The 20,546-nt window shown below is 39.5% G+C and overlaps 1 protein-coding gene across 1 annotated transcript; it reads left to right on the forward strand.

Moving 5' to 3' along the window:
* Positions 1-68: 68 nt before the first annotated feature.
* Positions 69-19,959, forward strand: ccni (cyclin I). Its single transcript, XM_044333398.1, has 10 exons — positions 69-312; positions 2,062-2,221; positions 9,953-10,087; positions 11,849-11,923; positions 12,171-12,311; positions 12,863-12,991; positions 13,217-13,318; positions 15,925-16,090; positions 17,105-17,331; positions 17,497-19,959. Exons 2-10 carry the CDS (start codon positions 2,108-2,110, stop codon positions 17,740-17,742), a joined length of 1,335 nt encoding a protein of 444 aa, XP_044189333.1. The 5' UTR covers positions 69-312; positions 2,062-2,107; the 3' UTR covers positions 17,743-19,959.
* Positions 19,960-20,546: the final 587 nt, after the last annotated feature.

Genomic DNA, 20,546 nt, shown 5'->3' on the forward strand with positions numbered 1-20,546 from the left:
ATCAATATAATGGGAATATTCCACAGAAGGTATGATTGTTTTATGCTCCCGTTCACCCTAGAGGTGGGCGGAGACTGTTTCTTTCTCTCTTCCCCTCCCAGTCCCTTCCTCGGAAGTAGACGTATCTGTCTATATTCCCCTTTTATTTTTATATTTTTGCAACAACCCCTTTTCCCCAACAACCAGCCCAATGGACGCCAAGATGGACGACTAAACCGAAGAACGGGTCCCCGATTTCAGCCCGTTATTTATCCTCGGAACTGAGTGGACCGGATGAAATCCAACTGTGGTTTTCTCCGCTTCGCAGGGGAGGTAAGGCTTGGGGCTCCGTCTACTTACTGGATCTGAGGCAGCCATTTAAATGTCCCAACACACTCCAACTCCTTTAATGTAACACCAACTGAGAGTGGTGAACCAACGTTTTCAGTATTTAAAGAATATTATCACATAATATGTATTATTGCTCACACAGAAACGTAGCAGTTTACGACGCTAGGCTGTGAAATTAGCTCTGTTCCAGGGAATAGTCGTATTCGGTACAATAATGGAAACACTTGATTAATGCACCTGCTACACGGGGCTCGGTGATTCCCGAATATGTGAGGGGTGAAGGTAAATTTCACCCCGTCACCCTTCAGACGGCGACTGATGTGGTTGCAGTTAGCTAACGTAGATTTAAAGCTATATAGTTAGCCGGTGTTTCGGTTTAACAAGTGACCGTGTTAACTGGTGACTCTCAGCCGAATGAGTCGTTGTTGTCGTAGTGACGGTAGCTGTTGAAAAAAAGCGAGGAGAAAAGCCTTTAATTTTACTTTAATTAATTTTAAATACATACTCATCTTTCTGTATTATCAACACTAACCGTTTACGTAAGTTAAACCGTCCTCAGCAAGACGCATTCACCCCGTAACGTTTCTTATTATGTGGAAAACATACCTTTACCATATCATGTGATTCTATACTGTTATTCTCATAGCCCATATTCAACCAATTAAACTGTGTCAAGTGTCACATTCCTCATAAGACGCTAGCTGCTCTTCTAGTCTGTATTTGTCCCCACATAAAAAGTAACTTTATGAACGCTCCTTGTTGTAAGTCAGAAAGGACCAGACGAATATATACTGTATTCATTTTAAGATAATTTAATATTTTAGGAGAACATCTACGTGTTCTGTTCGTGATGTCAACAGCTGCCGTCACTACGACAACCAAGGACGCATGCTGCTGAGAGTCACCAGATAACACGGTCACTTGTTAAACCGCAACACCAGCTATAATGTAGGCTAAGTTTATGCTAAGTAAGTTAAGCACAGATATGGAGTCATATGGGGTTTCTTATACTAAGCTCCTGTCTGCTTGGGATCTGTTTGACTGCACATATAAAACCCTCAGCATCTTCAATCCCTGAATAAAGGCCGTTTAAAACCAGCTTTCCTCTGACAAGGTCCTCATTCAGCTTTGCATGCACAGATGTTTGTTTCAACACAATATCAGTTAATCCCTATATTATAGACAGAAATGTCTGTTTTGGATTTTGGTTGCCCAAAATGACCAAATACATCCTAGAGATATTAAAGGGATAGTTACCACAGTATAAACAGAATACCAAACTATCTCGTCATGTTGCCCTCCGCTGCTTTGCTTTTTTCTCATGAAGTACTAAATAAATAATTTGTCACACCTCTTTGTCTTCTCAATCCCTCGCTAGTGGAAGGAACATTTTCATGCATCATCATGCAACAGTTTCATGTACTTGTGAAGCTACATAACATGATGTAATGATGTAAAAAACACCCCTTTAACAAACGTTTTCTTATTTTTTTTTAGTAAATATGAAATCTCATTTGTCTCTTGGTCACTGAACTATAACTTAAGTACAAAACATTAAGAGTAAAGAGAATCTTAAATCCCAACTATTAATAAAAAATGTTGTGTCATTACATAATGTCAGCCAGCACTGTCACAGAGCATTATTTGTCTGTGTAAATCAAGCGCACCTGTTCTGGATGGATGTGGTGAGTTGGAGTATGTGCTGTTCTGACGTGCTGTGTCACTGTGCAGGTAGCTGTATCCAGTGGGGAGGTAGGCTCAACCAGGGGAGGAAAGAATGAAGTTCACCGAACCCTGGGAACGCCAGAGGCTGTCTTTTCTTCTGGAAAAGGCCGCCTCTAGGGAAGCCAAGATGTGGAAGGTCTACGTGCCAAAGAAGCCCTCCTCACAGGTGAGGATTCACATCTGGGTGCTTCTATTCATTAAACCGTTGGACGGATTCACTGGCAAATCACATCTAAACAGAAGTTCGTTCAGGAGTGGCAGTTTGGGACTGTAATTGTACCTTTGATCAGCTGCAACCACACTGTTTGACTAAGGCGCTGACTTCATTTAGTAGCTTGGTGTATGTCACACACAACCAGATTTTTCAATTAAGTTCAACCAAGTCTGACAGCAGAAAAGGTTTCAGTGATCAAAAACCGTAGATTAGTTTTTTTCTGTTTTCTTTTAATCTCTAAAGTTACATCATGCTCTCAACATGGCAAGCTTGTTTTCTTTGTTATGATCACAAAGTAATTACATCACTGCTGGGTGAAAACAATTGGTCACTTTGTCTTATTATTCTGAGAACTTGATATAACACGTTGTCCAAATCAGTCAGAGAATTCCACTAGGGCTGCTACTATTGATTATTTTATCATTATCAGTAGTAGCAGAATGATTGTTTATTGTCAATCTCTAGAAGAACATTTGCAGTACAAATGTGTTTGTATGGCAGTAGTCTGTCAAGTTGAGACACTGAAGGTTAAAGTGGTAGCTGAAACAGAATTCCTGAAAGAAGATGAAATGGCAGTTAAGAGTGATTGATTTATTAATTGATTTGTTTATTCAAGTGTCAGGCATCTTTTGTGGTGCCCATATGGGCTTACAAGACACTAAGCAATAACCAGGATGGCCACATGACAAATCATAATGTACAATTCCACAAATTCAAAAGGAGTACATTTCAAAACCTTCAGTTTACATGACAGAAATGTTATGTTAGTGTTATGATGGATACAGTTGTCTCTGTTTCAGCTAATGTGCGTTTTCTATAAATCTCACCAAAACAAAATTGTCTACATTAAAAAGGCGACACGACATATCAGCTTCAGACAATCAAAACAAATCAGGATTTATCAATTGAATCTTTTCAAACAACTAATTCCTGAAGTCACTGTACAAAGGACAATGGAATACAAAATGAAATTCATCCTCAACAACACCAAGATCACAAAAATCACATAGGAAATGTCGACAGGAGCTGAAGTTTTAGTTGAAGCCCTGAATAAAATTAAAGAATCAGTTTAAGTGTAAGTTCTGAGTGAAGTTGACGTGTTGGTTGAAGCTAACTTACGTCTAACGTCCACATGCAGCCCAAAATTTATGACCGTATACCTCGACAAACCAGCGAAGACGTCAGAATATGCAGACAATCAGTGTACTATAGACAGAACCGCGTCAGCTTTTGGACTATATCCACACTTTAAGTGCTGAATGAAGTTGAAGTCCAAGTGCCGAAAGGACATGAATTGAAGTGTAAGTGATTAAAGCAGGACAATGTTTCAGTTGAAATGTACGTCCTGACAGGAGTCGGTGACAGTTGAAGTGCTGGCTGAGGTCTAAGCACAGAAATCACGTTTAAATATCACTGGAGTCTGAAATATTAGTGGAAGTGGAAGCACTAAAAGGAGATGAAGTGTCCTTTCAGAACTTCAAAGTTCTTCTTCCCATCTTGTTTCAGGCCAAAATTCAAAGATGGTAAGACATAGAAAATTGAGGATTTATTTGAAGGTGCTACAGAACAGTAATCTGCTAAATCCTTGAGGTTTTTGGTGAAACTGGATTTCTTTTTGTCAGTTATTAGCCTGATCTCAAGTCTGAGACACAGCAGTTAATAATGTATAATCATGAAGCAGCAGTGTAGCAGACACACAGTGAGTCACTAAGCAAAGACTCCACTGACACAAGTGTTTTGTGTTTCATACACTGAGCTCAGCTGGTCTCACCCAGTTTACGCTCCTCAGGACACGTCCTCACATGATGTCACAAACATTTTGTCTCTTCACACCCCTCGGGCACACCCTCACATGATGTCAGATACCTGTGAAATTACAGTAAACCTTCAATTTTACTTTGAATCATTCAGTACTTCTTTATCACGTGAGTTATTTTAGTTCCACTAATTCATTTTGTCCTCTGTTAAGTAGCTTTAGTTGCAGGTCAGCTTCTGGTTCAATTCAATTTTAGTAAGATGTAATTTAGTTGTAAATTACCTCTAATAATGATTAAATGTATCATTCATTATTATTACTTATCAAATCCAAATGATTGATAAAAGTTATTAATGAAACAAACAATAATTGACATGTAGTACATTACATTTAAAATAATATGATAAGAATTAGGAGTGTGTGCCTTTAATAAAGCTATTAGCTTGGTCACCAGGTTCAGTAGAGCTTGTTCCTCTGTGTTAGGTCAGGTCAGCCCTCTCTGTGTAGCTGTGACAGATTTTGTTTCTGCAGTCATTTTTTTTTACAACACAGCCTTTATCCAGTAACATGTTAAAGGATTTCTTTTTGCCTGCTGGTGGAGGTGTTCTCTCTGGTTTCATGGTTTCACCCTCAACCCCTGTTCCCCTCTCTGGTAAATACATAAGCAAAAAGAGTCTAATGTCTGCTGAATGCTAATACTGGTGTCCAAATACACCTAAAGGGCACTGAGGTGGTAGTTTTGTGGTCTATGTTGTCGTGCAGTATAGCAGGTACACTAAATGTCTAAAGTCTTAAAATGAACCTGCCCGTGTTTAACTGTAGCGTCCAACAACAGGACTTTCTTTCAGTTAACAAACGCAATAATATTACTATAGTGGACATCTAGGTGAAGATTTAAATGGTTTACTGGCTGCATTAAGAGGCCTTTTTCACAGCAGGCGTTTTGACTCGTCACAGTAGGAAAATCACAGGTGTTACTAATAACAAATGATGTGTCGAAATGTCTTCTGTGAAACACTATGTCGTAGCATTGGATCCACATTTACCACCTTATAGTATTGTTACTTTAACATTAGCTTACCATTTTTATAACTGTCAGCACGCTGGTCTGGTCTGTCTGATTGTTGGTTTATTTGTCCATTAGTCCATCTTTCACATTATCAATTAGTTTTCATATGTTTACAAAAGTTTATAATACATTTTATAATCTTAATCTACATTTTTAGTGTTACTTTTGTCATGTTTTGTTGGTGAAAGTAGATTGAAAAACTACTTGGTGCATTCCCAAGAAATGCTTTAAGAAATTTCCCACTATCCTCCATTAGTACTGTTTACAGTGCAGGACAATATGGAAGTTGGTGTTTTTGTATTCATCGTGCATACACCCTGCATTAGTACTGGAATATTTTTTTGCTGGATCATTTCCTGCATGAGACTTGTTGTGGTTGCTTCCTCAACTTCCCATGAAGTAGCCAAGGGAGCCCTATCTCATCAAGCTAATCATGCTAATTGAGCTAATAGGATTGACACTTGGTCACTAATCTGTACATGAGAAACCTGTAGTGCTATTATATTTTGTAGTCTCTGGACAGTTTATCTAGAAAATCAACATGATTTTTGCTGCTTCAGCTGTGAAAGATTCTCATCACAACGCTGGTGGAGAATCAAGAGATGTGTTTTAAATGTTGACGATGGGGGGTTTGTGCTTTAGTTAGTTCTCTTTACTTTCTGCAGTCATGTCTTTAAAATTTCTCAGATCTGTGCTCACTGTGCATCTCTTGTTTTTTACCCTCTTCTGTTCTATTTCTGTGCCTGACACTGTTGTAGTTACCTGCACTTTTTCATATTCACAGCTGATGTAAAGATGTAGCTATTTAAGTTAAATGGAATTAAGACAACGGTAATCTCTGACTGTTAATCCAGATTGTCTGCTGCTGAGTCACTGCAGTACGTTCATGTTTCTGCCAGTTTAATTTGGCTAATGCAACACAATCGACCTCCTCTTGTTGATCTGTTGTTGTTGGATACATGTTGGATCCCAGAGTGCAGCCAGCTTGGCTCAACAGGCCAACCAAGGTTTTCTCTATCCAAGCACTACTTTTTGTTATTTTCCAGTGCTGATGTATTCATTGGGTCTGAACATGTAAAAAAAAATAATAAAAGGGGGATGTTTTGCTGAACATTATTAACCAAGACCAACCTCTCTTTATCTTGGCCTTGGACCTGCCAAAATCATTCATAGGTTTTTGCTGATAATGAAGAGGCCATTATAAGGCTTTAAATGACAGCACTGAGGCAGTTATGACGCCCATTAGTGCCTTTTGCTGACTTAGCAGGCATGTAAACTGAAGTAAGAGGTCAAGGACGCAATAGGTCTCCACAAAGCCATATAAACATCAGCAGTGTGATGTTTTTTATAGTTGAATTGAAAGTTTAAAAGTGGTCATTTGCTCAATGTCACTGCATTCTCCGTCATACAGACAGGACATGAAGGCAGCTGGTCAGCTTGAGAGTTGGAAAGCTGAGCTGGCATCCAATATATCATTGATCAATTATGTCTGTACATCTGCACCATAGACCATCTTTAGTCCAAGAAATAATCATTTTAGAAAAGACACTGACTTCAAATGATGTCTGGTTACCTGTTGACTTGGTTCTAGTTTAGGGCTCCAGAAGATGGTTGTTTGCCTACTGAAAGATCCGCTAGATTGGAGTAATTTTGATAGACTAGATAACAGCAAACAACTTTTTGACATATATGAGTAAATCCACAGTATCTAGATGACCTTCTTGAAGTCTCTGGATATTGTCCTGTGGATGGCGTCGTGTGGGGACTCTATTTTTTGCTGAGCGACCTCAGCAAAGAGAAACCTGGAAGGGGTTTATTGGGAAGAACACCCTGCCTGTTCTGAACTTGAGTGGTGCTTTGTTAATGGACTCCTTTACTAGTTACGGACTGTCCATAACAAACCGACACCACTTTGTATCATCAGATCTGATGAAGAGCTGTCAAATGACCATGACCTGGTTTGATTATGTGGTGGGGAAGGCTGCCAGACAAACCTGGTAAAACCAAACGTATAATGATGGTAAACTAGAACATTCTGGCTGAGGACCTTGTCCACTAGGTCTTTGAAGTTTTCTTGCATTCTTGGGGAGGTTGAGGACATGATTGATAGACATTAGCAGTGAAGGAGGCCGGAGGAAGCTGCGGACCTGAAATGTCAACCTTGTCGGGCTGTAGAACGAACACTTTGAAGATCTTTTTAACTTGACTAACACACCCTCTATAGAGGAGGCAGACTCACAAAACTCTGACAGCGTCATAAAGCTCTACAATGACAGGGCACCAGGAAGGAATGAGATTAAATGCTCAGTGCTTGTTGTTAAGCAAGCTTGTTTGACACACTTCCTCAATGTCATGTGGAGGTCATGGACAGTGACTGTAGACTGGTAGACATGGACGGTGGTGCCCATTTTTAAAAAAGGGAAATGTAGACTAGGCTCCGGTTCCCCTAAACTTGTACAAGACACTGGAGGGACTACATATCCCCTCTAGCATTCACATGCCAGAGGGGATATGTAGTCACAGCACATGTGAATGCTTCAGGATCCCCCAGCCAGAGCTACACAGCTAGACTACCTTGCTTGGCTTGCTGCCACAGTGACATGGAAAGTGGTGGAAAATTGGTGGATGCCACTTCGATTTTGTCTGTTGTCCAGCAGCAGAAATGGACTCAAAGTGGGCCAGTTGTTTTTAGTTTGGAGTTTCGAGCAGAGAGGCTGAACAGTGTCAAGTTGCAGATTAGTCAGGGTCAGTTGCATTCTTACCTTTGACCCCTGCTGCTAGTCCACTGTTACACATTCTACTCCCTCAACCAGCGATTTCAACTCTGTAACAAATCAGGAATACAAAATTATTTATTTGAATGTTGAATATTTCAAAAAAATGTGTTACCATATCAGTGACTACACATACAAAAGTGATTACGTATAGCCTAACCTTTAACCTTTGTTCAGTGTGGTCTTGCTGTGTGGTCCAGAAAATCAAAACCCCATGACTATCCAAATGCTGTGACCATTTATCAGTGGATTTGAAGTTTTTCTACCTCAGCATTAATTCTGACATGTAACCAGCTATCATATGGGAGCTCTGAGGTTTTGTAAACCTACATTTGGTTGGTAGAGGAGTAAGTGTTTGGTAATTTGGTGTTGGGAGCCACTTTGGGCATGACCAACTATCATTTATCTAAAACCTCTTTCACAAACAAATGAACATGTATTCAAGCCATGATTGACCCATTCATACTAGACTGTTGTAATTTACTGACACCAACATAAGAAGTCACCACCTGACCTCATGTAGTTCTTGGGGGTATTTTTTGGTCAAATATTTCTCTCTCAAACACCCATTTGCCATTCAGAAACTTTTTTTCCCCTTCATTCCATATCATTTATATTTTATATAATTTAAAATGAAGAAGGATGCAGCATAATGAGTGCTAATTCTAACATTTTTACTGTTTGGATTTGGAATAACATGAATAACACAATTTTCAACAGGTTATATTGTATAATGCAGATTTGCTGAGACGAATATGTAAGATCATCATGATTTTTTTCACCCAGTCCAATTGCAGACTGAGTGGTGTTACCTCATAGATTAGATAGATCGAAAGCTGTGCTCCAGCTTTGGTAGCAAAGGTGAATTATATCTACAACCTATTAAACCCAGATAAAATGTCATAATGAAACTAGTGTCAGACGCAGGTTATCCGCAGGTCACTGTTTTAAAACCCAGCTCAGCAAACTGAGTGTGCAAACTAAAAGGCTGTAATTGTCATAAAACTTAACCACACAGTATCGTATATCATATTTTAATTGCGTAAAAACCTATGTAAAAGAAATGTCAGTTGCTTAATTATTTCAGCTGTCAGACGGTGAACAAATGGAATTCCTGGAATGTTTCTGAGCAGATTCTGTGGTAGGTTTGGTCTGGTCGTCCAGCTGGTTTAGGAAGATCCTGTTTTTCTCTTTAGTGGAAGTATGTCAGTCACAAAGGCATCCTTGATCACTAAATATCCAAAACTAGGTGATTCAGCTGGATTAGTAAATCCTGTTTGGCCCTGCAGTGGAAACCAGGCCAAGCGTTTCCCTGAAATAGCGTTGCTGTATTAAAGACAGAAGAGACACTTCTCTGGACTCAGGGTTGATTTGTTTGTTTGGAGGTTCTCTCTGATCTCTGTCCAGAAATAATTCCCCTTGTCTTTACTGTAAACCTGAGTTTTGCTGTGAGATGGTTAGGTATAGATAGAAATGGCAGAAGGTAATTGTTTTTAGTAGTTAGATTTTGTTTTTGACTTACTTGTTTCCAGACTTTCTCTCTTAGGCCTAGCCTAGAGAAGAAATTGTTAAAAATGATTTTTGATCTGATTGATCATATCTAGCTGTCTCAACAAACTTGTTTTCTTGAAACAACAAAACATTTTTTTCTTCATCATGAAAAAACCTTCTGTCTCTGTGACCACAGCAAACTGTCAACTGATCACACATGATCACAGGAAAATAAAATGTATATGTTAAGATCACAAAACATCTTTATCAAAAGCAACAAGGACCTGTGGAAAGATCAACTACTAGTGTAAAATAAATTGTCTATAGGTGGTTTAATATTATATATAATTATCAACTTTTTTACTCTTGGAAGTAGCATTTGTAATAATTAATAAATCAGGCATTATTGGGTAAATCTGCTCTAGTTTAGTTATAATGAAAACACGATTATTTTCAGCAAACACTATGATGCCTTGCTAGGATAAATAAGTATGATTGCATATTTGATTGTCCTCAAGAGAACAGATGGTCAATACAGACACCCTCTCGGTCCAGCAGGATGAGGCTGTTGATACTGTTGTCGTTTGTTGTAGGATACAGACATCTCCCCCGCCCAGCGGGACGAGGCCGTGCGCTGGCTGACGGAGCTCCACAGCAAACTGAAGCTGTACCCAGAGACCCTGGTGTTAGCGGTTAGCATCCTGGACCGTTTCCTCGCTCCCATCAAGGTAAGTAAATACCAGTATGTACGGTAAATTATTTAAACCTTTGTTTGTTATGTACACAAGTCATCTGCTTAAATATGCTCAGACAGGCCCTACTCCAAAATTAGAATTTGTTTTTATAATTTTAGGGGCATTTAATGCCTTTAGACAGCGAGTAAAGAGAGTAATGACAGAAATTGAAGGCAAGGGAGATTCAACAAAGGTCCCCATCAAGATTTGAACCAGGGACATTGCAGTTCATGGTCTGCTTCTTAACCTCTTAGCCACAAGGGTGCCCCTAAAATTTCAGATTTTAATTGTGCAGGGCTTGGATGCATGGTGGTACTTGATATTCCAGCTTCAAGATTAATATCCAAAGAGAAACAAAAGGAAAACAACCCTCAGACTAGACAGTCACGTTAATGTCAGTGGGTCAGTGGGAGGTTCTTGATATTTTTGTCTTTGAGTCCCATCGCTGTGTTACTACAGAGCAGCTCTCTGTAATGCCAGCCGACTGGATGATGAAGAGGCTTTTCTCACAGCTCCCCTCACAGCTGACACTCTGTGTTCACATAGGAACAGGAAGTGTCAGTTCTGTGTGTCCTGACGGGCCAGGATGTCCCTCGAGTGTTTTTAGCTGTGGAATGAAATGTTCCAGGATTATCGGGAGCTGGACTCAGTGTGTGTCTGATAAGATGTTTTCACTAAGAAACACTGTGACTGTGTGTGTGTGTGTGTGTTTGAGTTTCATACCTTACTTTCTTTGTGTGACAGTAAGCTACAACCTGATCAATAAATACAGTAACTGTTGAAGTAGACAGCAGACTGCTGACTCAGGCTTTCTCCCCTCAGGCCTGTACAGAAACGCTGATTCATGTTTTGAACAGTCTGAAAGAAATTGCGATGTAGGCATTAATAACCAGTGCAGTGCTGTTGAAGTAGATATTGATCGATGCTGCTTTGTTACAAACAAACTAAAGTGGAAAAATGAACTAGAATGACTCTTTGCGGCTTTAATTTCTTCATTCTCCATGCACATCTGCATATGTGCCAGCTGAAGACATGAGACAGCAGCCAAATGTGCTGTTTAACATGGTTGTATTTGAAGGATTTTTGATGATATGGATCATCTTTTGTCAAATAAACCATAACAGATTCTATTTATCATATATGAACTAAAGTTACGATGGTTCATGAGTCCACACAATGTCTACTAACATGACAGCTTCTAACACTATGAAGACCATCATTTAGAACATGTGAGCTCCAAGTTGAACCACAACAATGGTCCCTTTTTACATTTTATTTTTACCACCACAGTGCTTTTAATTGATATGCATAAAACTCTGCAATGTTTGTTGAAAGGAATATGAGTAAATTTAACTCTGGGTTTTGGTGCTTCTAGTCAGTCTGGCGTAGTGGAAAAGTATTTTCCTTTGATCACACTCTGTCACGTGAAACAGCTGTCTTGAGCAGTCGGTACTACATTTACATGATAGCAAGACCAAGAATAGTTTTCTGGCTGCCAGTATGGAGACAGTTGTGGCTTCGACATCAGCTGCAAGATCTTAATAAAACTTGAGCAAAGGCTCAGAGCTCCTCCACAATCAAGACTTTAAAAAGGAAAGCAACAAACTGGTTTATTGCTCATCTTTATACTACACATAATAATAGAGTCATTGAAATTATAGGCAATTATAGGCAATACAATTATGTCTTCCAGCAAATGTCAGCTTGAACACTGATATAAACATTTTATTGATTAATTGAATTGTGTGTCCTCAGGCCCGTCCAAAGTACCTGCGCTGCATCGCCATCGCCTGCTTCTTCCTGGCTGCCAAGACCTGTGAGGAGGACGAGGTGAACACAAACAACACAATACACACAACATAGACACACACACATACACACAGACAACAACTAAGATGCAACAAAATAATATGAAAAGTTGATGGATCTTTTTACATATGTTAAAATGCAGGTAGTTGGAGTTTACTGCATCTAGGGTTTAGGTTCAGCTTGGGGTAAGGGGTTAGGAGATGTGTTACGTCAATATGTATCCTCACTAAGATAGAAGTACAAATGTGTATGTGTTTGTCTCTCCCAGTGTGTGCCCTCTCTGAGGGAGCTGGCTGCCTCCAGCAGCTGTGGCTGTTCTCCATCAGAGATCCTGAGGATGGAGAGGATCATCCTGGACAAACTGAACTGGGATCTGCACACCGCCACGCCGCTGGACTTCCTGCATATCGTATGTCTCTCTGGCACACACACACACACGCATTAACACACCCTCACTGCATCTGACATGATCTGAGCTACATTTAAGGGCCTTCGAAGAGAGAAAACCTAAAAAAAAAAACCTTAACCCTAACCCTTGGGGGACTACGGATGCAAATTAGCTTTGAGCTAACTCCGGTGCAGTGCATCTTTAATGTTTAAAACTGCACACTGTCCCAATCAATAAATCAAAAGTGTTTCATGTTGACAGCTTTTTAAGCGGTTCAGCTAGTGACACCTGGTGGCAAAAGAAGTTACTGCCTGGTCTGCATTTGATCAGCTGCTTTCAATTCTGAAATAATTGAATTCAGTGAAGAATTGTTCTCTGGATTAATTTTAACTTAACACTGAAAAAAACATTTACAGGGTGTCCACAGACCCAAGTGTGACATTCTACATGTGTTCAAGTTACTCTAAACGTACTTAAATTCATTTCTTTACCAGTCAACTAAAGGTTTACAGTGAAATAAGTCTTGTAATGATGACTGTTTTTCTCTACTTCTTCTTCTTCCTCTCCCACAGTTCCATGCAATGGTGTTGTCGTGTCGTTCTGGGTATTTGGACTCCATGTTGGGACTGAACCGTTCTCAGCACCTCGCCCTGCTCACACAGCGACTATACCACTGTCTGGCCGACCACACACTCATACAGGTACACATATAGTGATGTCACAGTGATAAATCTAAGGGATACTCTGTTTTAGATCTGGAGGCTAAAGCTAGATTTATGCTCGATGCAGTGTCCCTGGTGCGAGGTTGCGTGTGCCAAAAATGATGTCATTGCGGCTTTCACATCGAGCGCGAAGGCTCGATGTTCTGTCTTGTTCTCTCTTGTTCCTGAGCACTGAACAGGTTTGTCCCTTGTGTGTTCCTGTAGCTCAGAGGATCCATGCTGGCCTTGGCCCTCATCACCCTAGAGCTGGAGACCTGCTGTCCTGACTGGCTGGCTCTCACCATAGACCTGCTAAAAAAGGCACAGGTACAGTCTATACATCTCTATTTCATAATTAGGTACAACTCGTGGCCAATCAGAAGTTGTAAATGCTCAGGGTGGATCATGTGACAGGAACAAAGAAACAGAAGTATAAGTGGAGAAACAGCAGAAAGCTTATATTGAGCTTCTGTGGAGAACCAGGGTGACGAACAGAGGAAATTTGATTTAGTTCCTCAAAATGGATCAACATCTGTCATAGAGACGAAGACACTCTGAAAACAGAACAACACTGACATCAACAAAAAGACACATGAACAGTGAACATGCAGCTTCAGTGCAGAAGAGGAGAGACATGGGATAAGACTGGGGTTTTTTTATATCAGAGAGCAAAAACACAGTAACTGTATGAGTTTCTGCTGGTTCCTAGTTTAACCCCTCCCCCTCTCTGTTGGCCAACACAGCTGTTTAATATGCAACCAAAAGTCAATAAGTCTCGTTGACACATTTGTCCTTGAGCAGATTGTCACTGACTCTGTCCCTCAGCAAGGCAGTGAGTGTGTGGTCCCCCCAGGTGGCGGTTAAACACAGTTAAACATTATCCTTTTGAATGCTCCTTGTTTTTATGCTTTTCTGAAAACACTTAATGGAATTTATTTGCCACTAAATTTACTGATCACATTCATGCTCTCTGTGGGTAAATTATAGGCAAAGGTATGGGTACATTATATAAGTAATATAGAGTAATAACCCAGTTTGCTGGATTTGTCATAATTTAATTGCTACAGTTTGATTTGCTCTAAGAGGCAGGTTAGCAGGATAAAGTCTTCCACTTGTACTCTAGACCCCATCCCAACCAAGCTGTTTAAATCCTGTTTCCATGGAGTCTCCCGAGCAACAAAGTATAATAAACTCTTAATTTAGGCATCTTCCCCGCAGGTGCACCTTCAATGGTAAAACCTCTCCTCAAGAAATCCAATCTAGAGTACTGGGAGCTAAACAATCACAAGCTCATTTCTAATCTACCTTTCCTTGGTAAACTTTTAGAGAAAATTGTTTTTAATCAACTTCTTGTTCATCTAACCAACAGCGGCATTTTAGAAAAACTCCAATCTAGTTATCAGGCAAACCACAGCACTTCTTCTCCCTCTCCACAGCCCTACTGAGAATTAATGTGGATGCAAACAATGTGGTTGTCCTTCTTCTCTTAGACCTCAGTACAGCATTCGATACAATCGACCATGAAATTTTAATTGACATACTTGAGAAATGGGTGAGTCTGTCTGACTGTGTTTTAGCTCGGTTTCAGTCTTATTTAACTGGAAGACAGTTTTTGGTCAGCCTGGGTGCTTATGTACCAGCATATTGAATATGGTATTCCTCAAAGAAGTATTCTCGGCCCAGTTTTGTTTTCTAGACTGCCATTTGGAAACATTATTAACCATCACCATGTCAATTACCATTTTTATGCTGATGATATACAATTTTACATCTCTGTCTCACCAAATGATCCCAATGCACCACATGGTCTCATTGACATTAAAGTATGGATGCATAAAAACCTTTTAAAATTTTAATAGGACACAAAGCAGCAAAAGAAAAACTTCACTCAATGCTTGGTTCTCTTAGCAAACAGATTAAAACACACTTCACAAACTTGGGAGTTATTTTAGATTCTGATTTAAATGTTAATTCTCATTTTAACAAGGCCATTAAAACATCATTTTTCATCTCAGAAATATTGCCAAAGTCAGACCTTTTTTAAGTCAGAGAGATGCTGAAACCTGTTTAGACTATTGTAATTCCCTTTTTACTGGATTACCTAAAAAGTCTATTAGAAAACTACAGCTAGTCCAGAATACTGCGGCCAGAGTCTTAACTAAAACAAAGAAAATGGATCACATCACCACACTGCTTCAGACAATGGCTACCTGTATCTTTCAGAATTGATTTCTTTGAACTTTGAAGTTCTTTTACTTGTTTATAGAGCTTTAAATGACCTTACTCCTCACTACATTAGAGATTTTCTTTCATCCTATGTTCCAGCCAGATCATTAAGGTCCTCCACTGCTTCTCTTATAAATGTTCCTAATGTGTCCCATAAAAGTACCGATGAGGCTGCCTTCTGTTTTTACGGCGCACACTGCCTCTGGATATAAGAATGGCAAGAAAAGGAAATTAAGGAGCTATCTTTTTAATCTGGCTTTCAATTTTAATTTTCAGTAGTGTTATAGCTTTAGTTTTTAAGCTTTAATCATTGGTTTTTATATCATTTTATCCTTGGTGTTTATTTTATTTTATTGGCCTTTATTTGTCTATTTTCAACACTTTGTTTTATTGTAATTTTTAGTCTTTCTATTTTGCTTTTATTTTATTGATTGATTGATTTTTCATTTTTGTCTGTGTTGTTTTAATCCTGCTGTGTGAAGCAGAGAAATGTCTGCAGCCTGTCTTGAATATTGAATGAGTGTCTTGAATGTGAATCTTTTGATTTTGGTTTGTTCCTTCTATCTTGTTAAAATAAGATTATTATTATTATTGATGTTGTTGTTGTAATTAATCGTTATTCAGGGGAGTACTTTGTCTCGCTCGCTCCCTCTTTCCTTGGCTACCTCTCCTTCATCCCTCTGTCCTTCTCTTCCTCTGTCTCTTAGATCGACAGCTCTGAGTTGATTCGGAGTCGAGAGCTCGTGGCTCGTAGTCTGTCCACACTGAGAGCTTCCCTGCCTCCAAACACTGTCTACATCTACCAACCCCTGCAGAGCCAAACCACCCTGCAGCCTCCGGTCCAGGACCCCTCACTCCCCTGCTGCACACTGGGTATGTTTCATCACATTTACACAAAGTAAAAACTTCTATCTGGCATTATTCAGGACTAAACCACCAGTGTGAAAAGTAATTGAAAATTATGCTGGGAATTAATATAACCTCAATTAATTATCCAGCAAGGTTATATTTAGTTAAGTATGATTTTCAGGTGTTTCCATGCATTCATTCATACATAAACATATGTGGTATGATGTCTACTCAACCATTAAAAGTAAAAGCAAGTTGTGCTTTCTCTAAAAATCAAAGCAGTAAGACAGTAAGCAGTAAAAAATGTATCTTTTTTTTTCCCCCTGAAAGGTTCAGTAAAGAATGAAAAACCTTTTAACCTTTTTATAGACCTGTATATTTGTAGCTTCTCACTGGTGCTGTAAGATAAAGTGGGGAATGGTAACACAATGAAAGTATTTATGCGACATTGATAAATTTTCAAATAATTCAAATACAAATTATTTAGAACTAGAACTGGGCTGTTTATTTCTGTTTCCAGTATCTACTGTATATTCATTGTATTTTGATAAGAAATCTCTCATCTTCCTCCATGTTTGCGTGTTGTTTTGATCCAGCCAGTATAATTTACATTTCCACAAATCTTTACATTAAAAGCTGAACAGGAAGGGAAGGTTTGTGCTGCTGGAAGGCCTTTAATTTGAAATATGTGTGCAGGAAGTGTTGAGGTTGTTTTTTTTTTTTTTTTACATTAACTTAACAGCAATCAGAAAAACAGCAAAGTAAACAATTACATATCATTAAAGAATGAAAACAGTATTTGGGGTAAAAGGAAGACAGTGGTGAGGATGACATGACTGTTGTTGTGCTGAAGGATGTTAGTGATGTGGAAATGTACATCACACAGTACTTTACTAAGTAAGTAAATCCACCAACTTCAATGTTTTTTTTTTACTCAGCCTTTATATGTTTGTGCTGGCTGTTTGAATACCAGCAAATAAACTTGAGTTAAATACAAAAAAGGCATTAAAGTATTTCCTGTAACTTTCCTCTTCCCAGGGACCATCACCTCCACCACCGAGTCTGCCAGGGACCACGCCCACGTCACTGCCCCCCCTGCCCAGCCACAGACACCTGCTGGTGGGGAAGAGGGGAGCCAGCAGTCCTGGCAGCCCTCCTCCACGAACAGCAGTATCCCAGCTCTACTCTCTCCACCCAAACACCCCCGCCATCTTAACCACCTGCAGAGGGTCACGCTGCGCAGCAAGGCCTCCGCCAAGCGCAAGGTAACACCACCTATCTCTCTTTAATCGACTACAGGTTTGATAATCGTTGGAACTTTCAGGTTCCAGCCTCTTCTATGAGAATAATTGTCGACGGGCATTTTTCTCTATTTTCTGACATTTTTATAGAGCAAACAATGAACTGTGTCTGTGTGTGTGTGTGTTCAGGTGGAGGAGATGGAGGTGGACGACTTCTATGACGGTATCAAGCGCCTCTACAACGAAGACGTCACCACCACCACCACCACCGCCGCCGTCCAGGAGGGGGCAACACCTGTGATGGGGGCGATAACAACAGGTGGAGGAGGTGGAGGAGGAGGAGGAGGAGGCCTGGGTGTCTGCAGTGTCCTGTTGTCCCGACAGGAAGGCAGCTCCTCCCCCTGCCCGCCTCTGCAGCCAGTCAGTGCCTCCTAGAGACCAAACCTGTTCACCAAAACCACCTTAAACACCGACATCATCTTCATATTTCACTTTCAGATTAAAACCTCCTCCTCAAACTTAAAACCGATCACCACCGTTTGATCGGATAGTGACGTTCAGGCTGTTGTTTTTGCAACGTCAGTGGGCAACTCCCTCAGCAACACAGTCAAGAGAAACGTTTTATTCAATGTTTCCATTTGCATTAAAAAAAGCAATATTGAGGCAGCTCCTCTGGAAACGTCACACATTACGGTTGCCAGGGCAAATCGTCTTTTACGTCACTGCTTTTAATGAAACGTACAGCAAAAGAGGAGGATATTGATGTTGACACGCATGATGTCAGTGGGTAAGACGGTTTTGGTTTTCGGTGCAAATGACCCCAGTGCCCCCCGATCTGTTCAGCTGCCCTGCGGTCAGTTCCCATCATCCCCTGCAGCTGGAAAACAGAGCCCAAAAAAATTTAAACATTCAAAAAATAAAAAACCTGCTGCTGCTACTATCTTATTAATTATATATTTGTTGAACACAAATACAAAAGGTTTAAAAAAAACTATAAATATAAAAAGTTTCCTTCAAAAAAACCTAGAATTGACTTCTCTCCCCCCAGTGTCTCGCTCTCTGTCCTGTTATGGAATATTCTTGGAAATGTCATAGTTTGTCAACTTATATTTGTTGTTCACATCTTAAATTCTTTACTTTGATTTCGTATATTTATGTTTTTATTCTGTCCACTTTTTCATCCCTGCATGTTTTCATCTCTATTTATAACTTATTCCTAAAGAGTCTAAATCAAATGTATGAATGTTTCTGTATAGATGATTAACTGTTACTCGCCCAGATAAAAAAAAAAGGTAGTTTTTTTTTTTTTTTAGTGAAGTGCAATTTGATTGTTAATAAGATGCTAATATAAACATCCCTCCTATTAATCCCTATGTTTCACTTTTCGCTCTCAGCTTGTTGTGACGGCTTGACTGAATGAAAGTTTCTCAGGTTGCTTTATTCACCCACAAACGAAAAAAAAGAGTTTGAAGTTGCTGCTTAAATCTGGTTTCCTCGTGCAGGCGTCTTGGCTGCCAAATGATAATTTTACTGTTTGTTTTGGAGCCCAAGAGCAGCTGTGGTTTTTTTTTTTTACAACAAATCACCTGACCTTTACATCACAGCTAACCATGCTTATTGTGGTTTTATTTATTTTTCCTGCTGTTACAGGCAGCCATTGGTTTCCATTCATTTCTAAACAGTATGAACGTTAAGTTGCAGTCTTGAAACCTTCTTGAGCTGTGGAATCATCAAGTGCAACAATAACATAACTTTGACTAAAATGTCTGTAGACCTGATGTTCACTGTGATGATTACAAACCTCACGCAAGTTTCAAGAGTGTGACCGTACAAATGCCAAATGGAAACCAATGGATACCTGACACTGAAAAAATAATCAAAACCTGTACAGTCAGCATTTGAAAATGGTCAACAGAAAAGTAAAGTATACACAGTCTGTAGCTAAAACTCTCGGGATAACAGGCTTCTGTAGTTCATCTCTTTGGGTTAAACTTGAGATTATTCTTTCAGGGTAAAAAAAAGAGATAACGGACAAATTAGTAACCACAGCCGCTCTTGATGGGTGGTCTTAACCACAGTCTGTTGCCATAAACCCCACCCATCTGGCACTCCTGAGTTTCAAACAAATGCTGCCTAAAACTCTGAAGGGCTTACAGTACTTGTTGTCTAATCAGGGTCCCGTCCTTTAAACCTGGTTTAACTAATCCAAACTAACATGATGTTATCCTGCTGATTATGATCCAATTTACTAGATTATTTGAATGCAGACACACCAAGACTTGTTTTTTTTTTTTAATAACCTCAAGAAGTCTTGACCCAGCTAACTGAATAAAGACTTGTTGCTATGACAACCCTGGTAAAAATCAGACTGCATGTGGTTTCTGTGTTGAAGCAGCCAGAAGGAAATTAAAGAAAGAATTAAAAAGCATTTTAATAGTAAGCTAAGAGACAGAAATGTGCTTTTGGAGTTGGAAAATGAGACTAGTGACAATCTTCCCAACGCGCTCTGTTTTTATCTCTGGAAGATCTGTTTAATCTATTATTCTTAGAAAAAGCTCTGTTGTTCCTGCTGTGGGAGCTGCTGGTGGCTGCTCCAGGTCCCTGAACGCACCGCGGCACCAATAAATAAAGAGAAAAGAATATGAAAACTGACAACCGGCTCTTTGTCTTCATTTGCCTGTTCATATACGTTCATGTTTACGTCCTGGATAAACAGTGATGACCTGCAGGGAGGAGGTCAGGGGTGAAAGGTCACAACATTCCAAGTCTGTAGATGGAACAAGATGGATGAATAAACAGGTGGTATATCAAAACATGGACAAATAAATCTAAAACTATCTGCATGGATTTAATACAATCATACAACACACACATATTAGTATATAATGTCTCAAATATGCTGTTAGTGGCAGACAGTTAAGTTAATATAAGATATTTCCTATTTGAATGTATTTTTTGTAACATTATGTTGTTATTTAAGCTACTTTTAACTATGTTTGTGTCCATTATATGGATACATAAAAATGACAATACAGCAAATTCTTAGTTACTGCTGCTGTGCCTGCACAGTCAACATGTCAACATTGCAGGTATCTTCCTCGTTCAGGCAGAAAGCACACTGACCTGCAGCAAGAGGCTTTGTTGATTCAAGGAGCTGCTAACTGTCAGCTCATGCATCTGAAATGCATCCAAGCTGTCAGTGTGTGGTCCTGTCTATGTACTATCACCTATCAAAATAA

The sequence above is a fragment of the Thunnus albacares genome, chromosome 18 (genome assembly GCF_914725855.1).
Source record: "Thunnus albacares chromosome 18, fThuAlb1.1, whole genome shotgun sequence".
In the NCBI taxonomy this organism is placed as follows: domain Eukaryota; kingdom Metazoa; phylum Chordata; class Actinopteri; order Scombriformes; family Scombridae; genus Thunnus; species Thunnus albacares.

What these genes read in the sequence shown, in the direction of transcription:
- ccni (XM_044333398.1), top strand. Translation starts at nt 2,108, where the DNA reads ATGAAGTTCACCGAACCCTGGGAACGCCAGAGGCTGTCTTTTCTTCTG. An exon ending in GTTTCCTCGCTCCCATCAAG is followed by an intron (nt 10,088 to 11,848) that starts GTAAGTAAATAC and finishes GTGTGTCCTCAG; the next exon opens with GCCCGTCCAAAGTACCTGCG. An exon ending in AGACCTGTGAGGAGGACGAG is followed by an intron (nt 11,924 to 12,170) that starts GTGAACACAAAC and finishes TGTCTCTCCCAG; the next exon opens with TGTGTGCCCTCTCTGAGGGA.